Source organism: Pseudopodoces humilis, chromosome 1 (assembly GCF_049639895.1).
Source record: "Pseudopodoces humilis isolate 2021_Gansu_Grassland_sample_001 chromosome 1, ASM4963989v1, whole genome shotgun sequence".
Taxonomy (NCBI): Eukaryota; Metazoa; Chordata; class Aves; order Passeriformes; family Paridae; genus Pseudopodoces; species Pseudopodoces humilis.
Window position 1 is genome coordinate 132067702 of NC_142200.1, and position 13591 is coordinate 132081292.

At 36.9% G+C, this 13591-nt stretch overlaps 2 protein-coding genes across 2 annotated transcripts in view; both read left to right on the plus strand.

Moving 5' to 3' along the window:
• The window catches only part of LOC102107218 (macrophage mannose receptor 1), a 55221-nt gene extending 44887 nt beyond the window's left edge, over window positions 1-10334 (plus strand). Inside the window, exons 25-30 of the mRNA XM_005518759.3 lie at window positions 752-917; window positions 1259-1411; window positions 2248-2364; window positions 3856-4023; window positions 6510-6566; window positions 6938-10334. Of these exons, the coding sequence (XP_005518816.2) occupies window positions 752-917; window positions 1259-1411; window positions 2248-2364; window positions 3856-4023; window positions 6510-6566; window positions 6938-7188 (912 nt within the window). The 3' untranslated portion in view covers window positions 7189-10334. The remainder of the gene's footprint in view (window positions 1-751; window positions 918-1258; window positions 1412-2247; window positions 2365-3855; window positions 4024-6509; window positions 6567-6937) is intronic.
• A 2050-nt stretch (window positions 10335-12384) lies between these two features.
• LOC102107034 (macrophage mannose receptor 1-like) overlaps window positions 12385-13591 on the plus strand; it is a 31848-nt gene continuing 30641 nt past the window's right edge. Inside the window, exon 1 of the mRNA XM_014248454.2 lies at window positions 12385-12578. Coding sequence (XP_014103929.1) covers window positions 12512-12578 — 67 coding nt within the window. The 5' untranslated portion in view covers window positions 12385-12511. The remainder of the gene's footprint in view (window positions 12579-13591) is intronic.

The window sequence follows — 13591 nt, forward strand, 5'->3', positions numbered from 1 at the left end:
AATAATGATACTCAATTTTGAGAAATATAAGAAAGTGCTATAACTATGAATATTTTAACATTTTTGAGGATAGTTAGCAAAATAATTAGTTTATGTAGTCTAATTTTGTTTGTGTCCCCCTTCTCAGTTGTTTGGTATTTTAATACTTTCTGCATATTTAAATACAGTGTTTTTTTCTTTCAGAACAGACCCTCATCCAACACACTCCATTGGGCTGAGCAAATGAAATAACCCCAAATATATGAACATAACACATGTTCACATATCACATTTTTGTGATACACATAAATCAACATTTTTGATTCCCAAAAATCAAAATATGCCTCTAACATTAATCACCAGGATGAATCCCTGAGTTAAATCAGCTTTGGTGGGAAATTATTACACTTTTAAATGTATTTCAACTTAAAATAATCTGTGTCTTGAAACTTCTGGGGAAACAGCTAGTGCAAAAATTAGTCATCAGAATTTCACTCACAAAAATTATTTTAAATGAAAATATTATTAGTCCCAAATTAATGTTATTGTTAAGTTCAACATTAACTCCATGACACTTGGCATTTCCTTCTGCTGAAAAGTACTTGTTGCCCTGCTGTATTTCTCAATAAACAACTGTGTGTCACAACAAAAATTTCAAAGTTTGAGATGCTTGTATTTGTTAAGAAAAGCCCCAAGCCTATAAGCATGAAATACTATATAGACAGAGTAGATTGATGGAATTTCATCATTCTGGTTGATGTTTTTTCCTCAGACCAATGGGCATTATGAATGGATTGATAACTGGAAAATGAAGTACATGAAATGGGCTAAAGGGGAGCCAAAGCAAAAAATAGGCTGTGTCTATCTTGACATTACTGGAGTCTGGAGGACAGGATTCTGCAATGAAAGCTACTTCTCTGTTTGCAAAAAGTCTGATGGTAAGAATTTGAATCTGACCATTGCAATTGCAATCAATATCTCATTAGAGATGCTGGGGCTTATTTCAAGAGCTAAATAGATGAAGCCTTTAGAATTTACTTAGGTTGAATAGGGGTACTTCAAAATTAAGGCAAACACATAGTAAGAAAGAGCTAACGTGACTGTGAATAGCTGTCACTTTATATCAATATTGTTAGATAAATTTTGCAAAGTTTAGACTCACATTAATCTGCTGTTTATTCTGCTATTGAATAAACTTGTAATATCAAAAACCTCAAAAATCAAAAGGCAGTGAATATAAGTGAGTAGTCACATTTTTTTTTAAACTATTTTTAATCAGTTCAAGCTCCCACTGATCCCCCTCAGCTTCCAGGAAAGTGTCCTGAATCAGAAGGACACAGGTCTTGGATCCCTTTCCGAGGACATTGCTACTACATTGAATCTTCATCTTCAAGAAACTGGGCCCAGGCATCTTTAGAATGTCTTCGACTAGGTGAGTATCCTACTTTATGAGCACATGTTCCTGACTCGTTTTACTGACCGTGGGAAGCTGAACATGTGCTATGTGTTTTTGTGATTTCAATGATGGTCCAAGAGTTGGACAAGGCAGTTGCATCCAATTATTGCCTTAATTTGGGAGGTGATGGAAAACCTCTGTCTGCATATGGCCCACACTGTGTCTCATGCATGTGGGACCAGGCATGAGGGGAGCTTTGAGGCCTGAAGAACATGAAAGTGGAAAACTTGTACTTTGACCCTGATAGGAGATAAACAGTTTCATCCATAGCAGTCACTAAAGCTTATTTTAATTGAATCTGTATATTTTGTGTTCTTGATCTAATTTCCCACTTGATTATTGCAGTTTTATGCCATGGGACTGAAAATTACAGCTCTTTAGTCTGGATAATAAATGACTGAACTAGAGCTGCTGTGCAGTTTCATTTTCTCAACTTCCTTCTTTGGGAAAGGGATGAAGATTGGCTATGCTGGACTTCACGTGTCTGTAGCACTGTTGTTTATAGCATTGGTGGCAAGGTGTCTGGTGTCTGGTCTCCCACTGGATTATGCAGAGATCTCATTCACTCTCCAGCAGAACTGTTTATAGCTTTATCTTCACTGGAAGTATATTGACATGTGGCCAACAAAAACCTAACAATGAAACCCATGGCAAATGTCGACCTCTGGTACTGGGTGAGAGGATTCTCCCTCTCTTCTCTGACACTCAGGTTTGTTCCTGGGTTCTCATGAAGTAGTTTGTTGACAGGACAGTGGGAATGATTTCCACTGTGAAACATCTCTAAGGGATTTTTCTTCCCCTGTGTCTTCCAGGTGCCACTCTGGTCTCGATTGAAGACCCAGCTGAAGCCAACTTTTTGACCTACAACCTTGAACCACTTGAAGGGAAAACATCAACATTTTGGACAGGAATGTACAGAAATGTGGATGGTACTTTCTCAACTTTTAGTGTCTTTTTTTTAGTGAATAATTACCACAAGCTATTTTACATGAGTGTTGAAAATTTCACATTATACTTCTGTAATAAGGAAGATAAAGCAAGATGGAATAGGCAACAGGATGCTTTAATTAAATCCTAAATTTGATGATTGTTGACTTCACATTAAAGCAATTAGTATTCAATTAGATATTCTAATAGCTATTAGATAGAAAAAGCACAGCCTTGTACTGTTCAGGCAAAAAAATGCTGATATAACAGTCAGTGACAGGGTTGCAAAATAGTTCAGGTGACTTGTGGTGGGTTTTCTTGAGTTTTGGAAGATTATTTTTACAATTGCCTACCCAAGCACTTGAATGAGAAACTTCTTAGGGATACGACAACTTTTTAATTACATTGCTTGAATCTTGGCCTAAAATAGTGAAAATTTTTGGCAATGGAAAGAGTTTGAGAGTAGTCATTGATATGCATGACACATAGAGAATACTGAGGTTTACTCTTGTGGTCAATAGACACAAAAATATTTCTTAAAGTGGTTCTAGAGCAGTGTAGCACACTTCTTACGGTGATCATAGACAAGAGTTCTTCAGCTCTTCATTACAGCTCTAGTTAGTGATTATGGCAACTTCAGCATAACTATAGCTAAATTTCATACCTTTATATATGTAACCAGATTGTATTCAGTTTCAAAGTCCTCACATGAAGAGTGTCAGGAATTATAAAAAAAAAAAAAATCAAAACCAAAACAAATGCAAAATATATTTTATAAGAAATATAAAAATATATTTTTATAAGAAATCAAAATACAGTTTTCATGCTGAGTCTAAGAATCTGCTTGAGTACAACTTGCAGTCACAAGGAGTACATTTATTCTAAATAAATAGCACTATTAAAAGAAAGAAAGAAAAAAGGAACCGGAAGGAAGAAGCAGAAAGTCCCAAGCATAGCTGAGCAACAGTGATCACAAGATTTTGGAAGGAGACCTATAAAAAGGAAAATTGTCTGTATAAAGTTTGTGGAAATGAGCAGACACTGGAAAACAAATGGAATAAAATTGGACCTAGAAAGACTTCAATGTGGGCTTTGAAAAGAGTAACACAAAACCTTCCCACAAATGATTGAAATAAAGAAGTGAATAATTCTAGTGAAGCTATGTTATATTTTAACATCACTTATTTCTATAAATGGAAATAATTAATTGACACTGCACCATTGCTATGACTTGTGGAGGATTCTTCTTGGAACTGTCTTGCCTTTGCAACACCATAAGCCAGATTTGTCTGCTGTTTTCCAATAATTGATATTGTATCATTTGCATAAAAGCTTAGGGGCAACGTATGTCAGAAGTAAACAGTTTAGTGGTCTGCCTCCAAAAGTGGTGACAAATAATTTTCTCACAAAGGCAATAAATATGGAGCATGTGAAGGTGTCAGTATGGAAATTAATACTATATTTTTTTCCGTATTCAATGTTTTTTCAATTAGGACAATGGTTGTGGCTAGACAACACTGCAGTGAATTTTGTCAACTGGAATGTAGGAGAACCTTCTTCTCAACAAAATGAGCACTGTGTTGAAATGTATGCAGACTCTGGGTATTGGAATAATTTCTATTGCTCTTCCTACAAAGGATATATTTGTAAAAAGCCAAAAAGTAAGTGCTGCATTTATGAATTAGTTTTATGCATGGATTATGCTCTCTGCATGCTACTATTAGTAGAGGGTCATTACACACAATGCATTTCAGCTGGATGTTCTGAGATTTTATAAATGCCCAAGGATGCACATTTCCATGCCAACAAAAAGATAGAATGACTTATCAGAAAGTAGTTCTGGACAGCAGTCAAGTCTCTCAAGAATTGCTTTTAAAAGACTATGTTCATATCTTAACTGTATCCAGCATACACACTTAAAAAGTTTGGATGTTTTCTATCGACAGTTGTTGAGAAATCACAATGTAAGGACCATGCCTTGCAAACACAAATCTGTCTTCACTATATGCAAACATATTTCTCAGGGTATCCCCTCTGCTCTGCCCCTGGAGTAGGAATTGTTTATTTCCCTCTGCCAGTCTCATGTGCACATGTTTTCTGAACATAGTGTTTCTATGAATTGAGTATTTTTGAAGTGTGAATTATTTAACAGCTTGGGATCTTTTGTCTCTGTGTCCTGTTGTGAAAAGATGAGTGAATGAAAAGCAAAGCAAATAGCATAGTTTGAATGTGCTAAACTGAAGGTGTCCTGAAATAACTGAATGTGCAAATTTGGCAGTAGGGGCATCTAGTGCATATGTATTCCTAAAAGTCATCATAATAATTTCTTTCAGCATATCCTGCAATACCAAAGTCTCTTACTTATGCTTCCTAAGAAGGTTGAAATGCGTAGCTGCAATATACCCACTTCCTCTACAATACTGGAAATGAGAAAAATTCTGCTATCCTTTCTGTAAATTTGTTCTCATGCAAAATCATTCTTACTTACTCCAATGCTTGTAACGATGACTGTATCTTCTACAGGAAATACTGCAAAATCTCAGTATATCCACCCTTTCAGAGTCCATTTATCTGTCTTTTTTGCATTGTCATTGACAAAAATTTTTAGATATGGGTACCAAATGTTAAAATAAATTGCCACTGTTTCTTTTTGACCATTAAATTAAAATATTTGTCCTTCTACTGGCATTCACCTATTTTGATGCTGAGCCACTGCAAAGAGCTGAAGCAGATGAAAGTTAGTTACTTTTTTCTGGGATTAGCTTCAGCCAGTCTAGCCTACTGATCTGGAATGCCACAGATTCAACCTAATTCCAGTGTCAATGCAAGGTTTATATAATCACTCACCCTGAAACAGGACACAATCTAGTCCTACATTGTCATAGAAATGCACCTTTTCTTGGCATGGTTTTTCAGAACTGTGGCAATGTTCCATGTGCAGAATTTAAACAAACTGTTAAATAGCAACAAAGATTGTTAAAGAGCAATAAATGCAGCATTAGAGGCATGGTTTTACCGAGCTGCACTGGCTATTGCTGGTTGTGTTTGTTGTTTTCTGAAGAGGCTGAAACACAGAAACATGACTGAAGTCTTCCCATAGATCTGTTTCATTTACTGAGCTAATTTTTACCATTGTAATTTGAGAGTTCTGTAGCAGGTCTATACCATAAAGTATCTAACTTTATTTCATAAGTGATGAGGTGCTCAGCCTGGAGAAGTCTCTGGGGAGACCTTAGAGCACCTAACAGGGGCTCACGAGACAGCTGGAGAGGGACTTCTTAAAAGGGCCTGTGGTGACAATGATTTACAACCTCTCTGGGCAGCCTTTTCCAGTGCTCAGTCACCCTCACAGTGAAAAAGCATTTCCTGGTGTTCAGAGGTTGTTGCACAGTGGTGCCCACACCCTCTCTTCTATCAGTGGGCAGCACTATGGAAAAGATGTAAGTGGGAACTGGTAAAAAGAATTTAAATTCCTGAGCTCACCTTTTTCAGAATAGAACATGATGCATTGATTCAAGATTTAGTAATAAACTTTATATCCACATGGCAAAATAAAGACCTTCCTCTTAAATGATGGCCCATTTATCCAGCAAGCCAGATTTCATGGTCCAGATGTTAAAATTTAAATGAACTGCAAATCTTTAATTCAGATGTGATACCTGCTAGGACACTGTGAAGTTGATGAGTGATTTCAAGTGTCTACGCAGGTAAGCCATCAAAGTCTCTGGGCAAGCCAAATTTATTACACTTTCTATGTTTATATAACAAGTACTACAAGATTTTTTAATTATATTGAGGATTATGTTTGACCATGTCTATCCTCAAGATGATGTATAGATTTTCTTTTGGTTTCATTCTGATGTCTGCATCAATCTTCATGGAGCTTTTTGATATTCCTTCTTTTTTGCTAGTTTATGTAAATAACTACATATGAGACCAGGACATGTTAGACCATTGTGGTATGCCTTAAGCGTGTATAATTTTATATGAACTAAACTCAAGTGTTTCCAGCATTCAGTGGTTTGTATTACCATATACTTATCTGAGCATGATTTTCAGTATGTTCCAAAATATAGAAATAAATACTAAATAATGTAGAAATAAATAATAATACAAAAAAATAAAGTTCTTTTTTATTGTTTTCAAGTTCCAGCAACTGAAATGCCACCAGCGTCTGAAATGCCACCAGGAATACCTACAATGGGTAAGAATCTTGTCTTTCAAGTTGAAAAAATTAGTCCCATATAAGATCATAAACAAAAAATATTCTATTCTGTATTATGTCTCTTAAATTTTCTGATATGCCCGTGTACTGTACCTGTTTCCTAGGAGTACACGATATACCCTATTAAGGTGCATTTCCAAATGAAAATTTAAAAAAAAATTATTTGTGATATAGCATGCAATAATAGTGATTTAAAATCAAGCTATTTTATGTTGCTACCTTTTCTTCTCATTACATTGAAACAAATCAACCCCTTTTTCTTAAGAGATCATGCACTCTAAAGAACTTGTTTCCAGTAATCAGATAAAGAGTATGTAGCATTCTCTTGATTTCTTCCTATTTGTTTTCAGCAATGAAAAAAGATGAGAAGGCTTCTACCCTAAACCACAGCAAAACGGGAGTTATAGTTGTTGTTGGTGTCATCATCCTAGTTGGAAGTGGTCTTGCAGGATATCTTTTCTACAAAAGAAGAAAGAATTGCTTGCCAACAAATGACAGCTTTGAGAATAATTTGTATTTTAATGGTGATGCAGTTCCTGGAATTAGTGACACAAAGGATCTTGTGACCAACATAGAGCAGAATGAACATGCAACACTGTAACGTAACAAAAGAAAATGTAATGTAATATGTAATATAAAATGTAATGTAATAAAATAAAATGTGCCTTGTTTTATTAAAATTATGCAATTAGAATGAAGCCAAAGGTATTTTCCTATGTGCAATTACTGTAACAGCCTGTTTCTGTGTGTGTGTAATGTCATACACTGCAGTTACTTTCTTTTGTAGTCATTACATAAGGTGAAAGATTTCAGATCTCAGGATTTGATGATCACACGGGTGAATGTGGGCCTTAAGAAAAGTGATAGTGTTGACTAATTGTTAAATGGAACAATAAAAATGGATAAAATAAAGAAAGTAGAATGTAGATAGATCCACTTGAGGAAGGCACACAAGATTTGACATTTCTGCATCAGATTTATTTCAAACCATGCTATTGAACAGATACTCAAAGCTATTCAGTAAACATCTTCTACCATCGTTCAAGTATTCCCATGAACTTAAATACAGGCATAGTCACTACAGGATAAGTCTGTATTTGGGCACATTTCCCCTTTGAACCATGTGGGGAAAAAGACTTTATGATATTTCATTTCCTACAACTTCATAAACACAGAAAACCAAGAATGTAGTACTTGTAGTTTATGTATTCTAGGATTTAATCAGGTAAAATCTGGAGGCAGATCTCTGGAGTGGAAAAGTGTGGTTGATATTAGCTGCCAGTTTTGGCTGGCCACAAGTGGGTTTGTTGGTGAGAGATGATGAGGATCATGGCAAGACTTCCTTCTTATCAGGCAACAGTTACTGAGGGGAGGGAGGAAAATTGCCTGTGCAGGTTCTGAGGGTTTCTAGGAGCAGAAGGTTTCTGCACAGCTGTTGTGGTGATCACATATTGGTACTGCTCTCTACAGCTTCGCAGTAAGTAGAATAAGTTTGTGGGATGTGTGCTGCAAGTAAAGAACAATTTAACTTCACCAATGTAATAGTTGCTACTGATTTTATTTACTTTCTAAAATAGTTAAATCAACTACTATTTATGGACATCTTATATTCCCCAAGGAGTTTATATTCCTAGTTTTTTAGATCCTGTAAAATATAAATCATGCATGATTCCTCACTTGCATACAAAAGTTTGCAAGGATTGATTTTGTGGTTTCAGATTTTGCTCTGTGAAATAAAAAATAACTATCTTGGATTTTTAAAATAGGTTTGCATTTTATAGTCTCATCTATATAAGACACTGTAACATGATAAAGTGAAAGAGGAGTTGATACCACTGGGGAGACTTTCCAGCAAAAGTTGCAATCAAGAATTGTATTAACCATGTTTTCCTGAATCTGTCCCAGGATTATCTGCTTAAAGGCAAAACAAAAGTGTGAGATGAGGGATGTAGTAAAAATTTTAAATTACATACACATGTAGGTAAAATGGGAAAATTTGTCCTGGGACTGCTTTTCTCTGGCTCTGCTCTCTTTCTCCCAGCTATTTCCTTGTTCTGTTCCTACTGCTGTTTCCATTTTTAATGCACAGTTGTTTAAGCATGTTTTTTCAAGAATCAGTATCTTTAATGGATTTTTATGCCGTCTGATGTGGCTTGTGACAGAAAGCTCTGACTGACTGAGTAATGATACTAAGGGTCATGTTGTTTCAGTTATATGGAGGAGTGGTGCCAGGTAGAAATTTATGTGAAACAGGCAATGAAAGGCCAAGAGAGCCTGACTGGAATCCCAGCCTCACTGTGCTGGCTGCTGAGCAAACAATGAACAGGTGCAGTCTCACCAAAAACAAGCTCAGTCCACTTCTGGGCCCTGCACAATCTTAAAATGGTATCTGTACACTGAGTTGTTCTTCCAGATAACCTTTATTCCTATGCACATATGCAAAGGTATGGCTGCAAAGAAGATAAAAATAGAGGGGATGTCTGGCTTCTGGTTCCTTGCCATGCTTAGAAAAGTACATCACTAAAAAGTGTCAGGGAGGGAATCCAGCTGCTGGAGCCTGGATAATTCTGAGCTCATTCATCCATTTACTTTTCCTGAAATCCAGCATCATCTCTGAGTTGAAGAGAATTAAAAATGTCATGCTACTTAATAGCTGGCAGTAGATGTAGGTGCTTCTGTGAAATGCTGTGTCAGTTCTGCTCTCCTGTCCAAACAGGTACAGAAAATATTAGAAAAGGTTCTAAATAAGAAGCCCTACTGTGGAGATTGTGCTACTTATCCTGCTCATTTTAGAAAGATTTTAGAAAAAGACTTGAAAGATTTTCAGAAGAGGTGGAACTTGAAGATGCAAGGATTACAGTACCTCCAATTTCAAGACAATAGAATTGAAGCAAATTTCTCATTAAAAAGATTAATATAGAAAGAGTAGCATTTAAAGCACAGGAAATCATTACAGTTCCATGTCATAAGCAGAAGATGAGCACTGATACTTTATACACAAACTCTAACAGAAGTTTTTAAGTAGAAGGTAGAGAAACAAGCAAGCTTGAACACTTTAAAAAATATTTAACTAATATAAGGTCAAATGGAAAGCTTTTACCTAGGAAGAGAGGTAAAATATGCTTCCCTATTTGAATGGAAAAAAGAAATGTGTCTTATTGGAAATGAGTCATGTTCATATGGACACACTCTATTTTTATATTTTATGTATTCTGATCCTTCACCAAATCTTTCAACCATTTTCTACTACTGACTGGTATTCATATTTGGGTTAGTCAGGTGCCTTAGAACCAAATTGTTGCTCTTGTGATCCCCACGTAGATGACACTACTTAGGGGAGGTCTTAGGCTGTATTTTGCATACATATATATATATATATATATATATATTCACAGAGGGAAATGGGTTCTTGCTTTTCTGAAATATACTTGCTGTAAAAACAAGGAAAATAACTCCATGAAAAACAAGATGATGAATAGAATGAACAAGGGAATAAATGTATGAAAAGCAAATAAATGTTTTAGCTGATCCCTAATAGTTTATAACTATAATCCTCTGATGCTGCAAGATTTTTTTGTATTTGATCAGGTGGTTTACAAAATTTAAAGGAAAGAAATCATTAATTATTGTAGCATGAAAATAGCAAAATGGAAAGGTTGTTCACTTTTTTTTTTTCCAGACTAGAATGTTCCTAATGAGGTTTAGAGTATGTTTTCTTGAAATAAATAAATGTTTATAGCTTGGAAACTGTGATTGTCCTGTGTGTGGGGATTCTGGACTGAAATATTTTATCAAGTTATAGCAGGCTAAATGATGGTAAAATTACTTTCATATTTTAATAGAAGTAGTTTTTGTGAAAATGAATGTAGGGAAGCATCCATTTGAACCCAGATGGCCTCACCCATCCATTTCTGTGGGCACCTGAGCAAAGACTTGATGGCAATATTCAGTAGTGTGTAAGGTTTTATCTCTTCACATTGCAATGTTTCTTGATACCCTTGTGTTTAATTCTCGTTTCCCCTTTTCTCTGAAAAAGTTTGGACTTCAGAAGAAAGGTGGTGAATCTGCACACTGTGAGTGTAACTTCCTGCCTGAGAGCAGAGATTGCCAAAGGAACAATGCTGACTCCACACAAACCCCAGCAGCTTTTGTTCCTCGCCACTTTTAAAATGTCAGGCTGTGCCTTGTCAAATGGCAGATCCTGGGGCACATCTTCGCAGCCCTCTGGTTTTCTTTGTGGGCTGTGATGCAATCTGCTCAGACAAACACAAACACTGAGGTAAAGCTGACTTTAGTATGCTTTACTCTTTTTCAGCCTCTCAACAGTTATCAATGCCAGTCTCTCACCAATCACTGATCTTTGTTCAGAACAGAACCACTTCCTTTTTCTCTGTTGTGATTGTCCTTGTTGCCTCCTGGTAGATTTGGATATTCTGAGATGTTTTATACAGCAGAACCACAAGATACATTTGTCTTGCTCCTGAACAAGGAAGGAAGGAAAGTTGGAAAATTGAGGTTGCATGTTCAAGCACTCTGGTGTTGGGGAGTACCAGAATGCTTGACTCCAGACTCTGTGCAGCCATCCTTACATATGGATGATAACTTACTGAGTTATTTACTGCTTTTTAGAGCAGCCCTCATTTCTTCCATTTTCTGCAGGTCTCAGTATCCTTTCAGGCTCCCTTTCCTGCATGACTTTGCTCTAGCTGTGTCTGCTGGCCTTGAGCTACCACCGCTCTCCCTCACTGTTGTGGCTTTGTTCTACTCTAATTCTCTGCATGCATTTTCAGACCTAGTGGGTCATTAATCTCATCTGAATCAGAGTTATAGAAGCAGAATCCCACATCTTCAAGTGGGTGTCCAGGGTTTTCACTACCTGCAACAGCAGCAATTTTGCTGCAGATGCAATATTGGGGAAGGTATCCCGCACCAGACTCACCTGAGGTATGGGAAATACAATTTTTCAAAGTCCACATGCCAAAATTTATGTAAAGCTTCCATCAGAGTCCCTTTTCCCCTCCCTGTGGTCTACGTTTTTTGAGCTCTTTAAACTATCATGGAGAAAACTTTATCAAAGTAAACATCAGATTTTTTTTCAGAATGCCTGTAGGGTGTATACTTTACAAGGTGCACAACTTTAAAAGGTGTACAACTTTCACAGACTAGTGGGATGAAAAATGAGGCAGTATTCCTCATAAGTTTAGTTTTCCTCACTAGCAATAATTGAAAATCCAGTTACAGGTTCTCTTCTTCCCAGAATTGTATGTTTTCTTTCCCAAATTTCTTCAGCTGTTGCTGTCAGTTGGGTAATTACTCCTGCATATAGTCAAGAATGGAGCAAAAGAAAGAATAGGTGTCTCCTGAAGAACACAGATCTGACTTTCTACAGCTTTTTTTTCTTTTCTGTGGAATTTCAGTCATGGAAAATTCTGGTTCTCTCTGATTCCAAGGTCATAGTTACTTGATATGTGTGGTGTCCCAGCAGATTTTTCACAATATTGCACTGCACTCTGGCTTTTTTCATCATGTATTGTTACAGACAAATCTTTCTCTTTTTTACTTCTTTCATTTATTTCTGCATGTGAATCAGTAATCTCATCTTTAGGTAAAATGAATGATTCTGAGTTATGTCTTAAAAATCCACACTAAAATATTACCTGTTAGATCTTATATTTCCATGGCAATGTTTTATACAGTAGAAAAACTAGCTTAGAAAGCAAAGTTTACTCATTAATGTATTATTTCAAAATTACTCATGTGACATGACACAGTTCCTTATTTGAAGCTCAGAACTTCCCTGTATCTGTTGGGTCTTAAAAAGGGTTTGTTAATCCACTTCAGTGCAGTGGGGTTTTCTTGCAAGGCACTGATTTGGTCTTTAGTATCAATACGAGGTGAAGGAGGAAAGGAGTGAAATATTTGCCATGTCTCTCTACATGTCTCTCTCCCTGATTTTTCTTCTCTCCATTAGTACAACTCTTCAAATGTCTGGTAAGTCTTTGTCCTCTGCTGAGTGTGGAGGTTTTCAAGTTCTTTAGCATGTGTTCTAGTTACCTCCCTTAGTGGGCAGTGAATTTAGATCTAGTCACAGCATATAATTTGAATATGTTTTGTTCAGCTCTGAAGTTTGGTGGTATCTGCATAGCCATTCTCTCTCCTTAACCCAGGTTTCAACGAGGTATAAGAGTTAAATGAATATGCCAACAGATGTGGCCATATTCTTGGTGGTGCTGGCTCTTGAGATAGTTGAATGCAGGCAAAAGCTGATTTCACTTTACTCCATTGGAGGCTGGAATAGCTCAGTACAGAGCAGTGAACTCTCAGCATGCATGGAACTGATGTGTGCTTTGAGTTTCTTGGCAGCTCATATAGGACCATAGCACGCTGATCAGTGCATATTGAAAACTTGTTTCCAAGCTGAAACCTTTAGGAAGGACCTTAAAATCCCCCTTGTCCTTTAAATTTCACTCCCTCCTACTGCTGAGAGGAGAAAAGAATGACACTGTATCTTTTCCACCGCAAGTTCCCAGCTGGAAAACTCTGGAAATCCGGTACTATTGCTTGAATGGCAGCAGAGACCAGCCAATGCACCAATAAGGATCTAATCCATCCACAATTTCTTCTGTGCATGCTTTTGGGTGAGACCAAGCTAGCTCAAGCCTAGGGTTAGCTAGCTAACCTTCCCAAGAACCACTGCAGCCAGAGAGCTCTGTCACAGAAAATAATATCTGGCTTGTTCTGGTTTATAGCTCCTCAGAACAACAACACCAATAATGGGTGTTCAACCACTCCCTGCCAGCTTTGAGATGGGAGGGTTATGAAGGCCTAGTTCAGTATTCTGGCCTTGGCAAGAAATCTTGGGTTAAACTCGATGGCATTGCTGAGTGAGTTGGGTGATGTTGCCTGTCACCTAGAAGGGAGAGAAGGAATGCAAGCTGAGCTGCAAAAAGAGTGAAGATTTGGAGCAGGCTTTTTGTTGAAGCTGAGCTTAAGAAACAAAACCC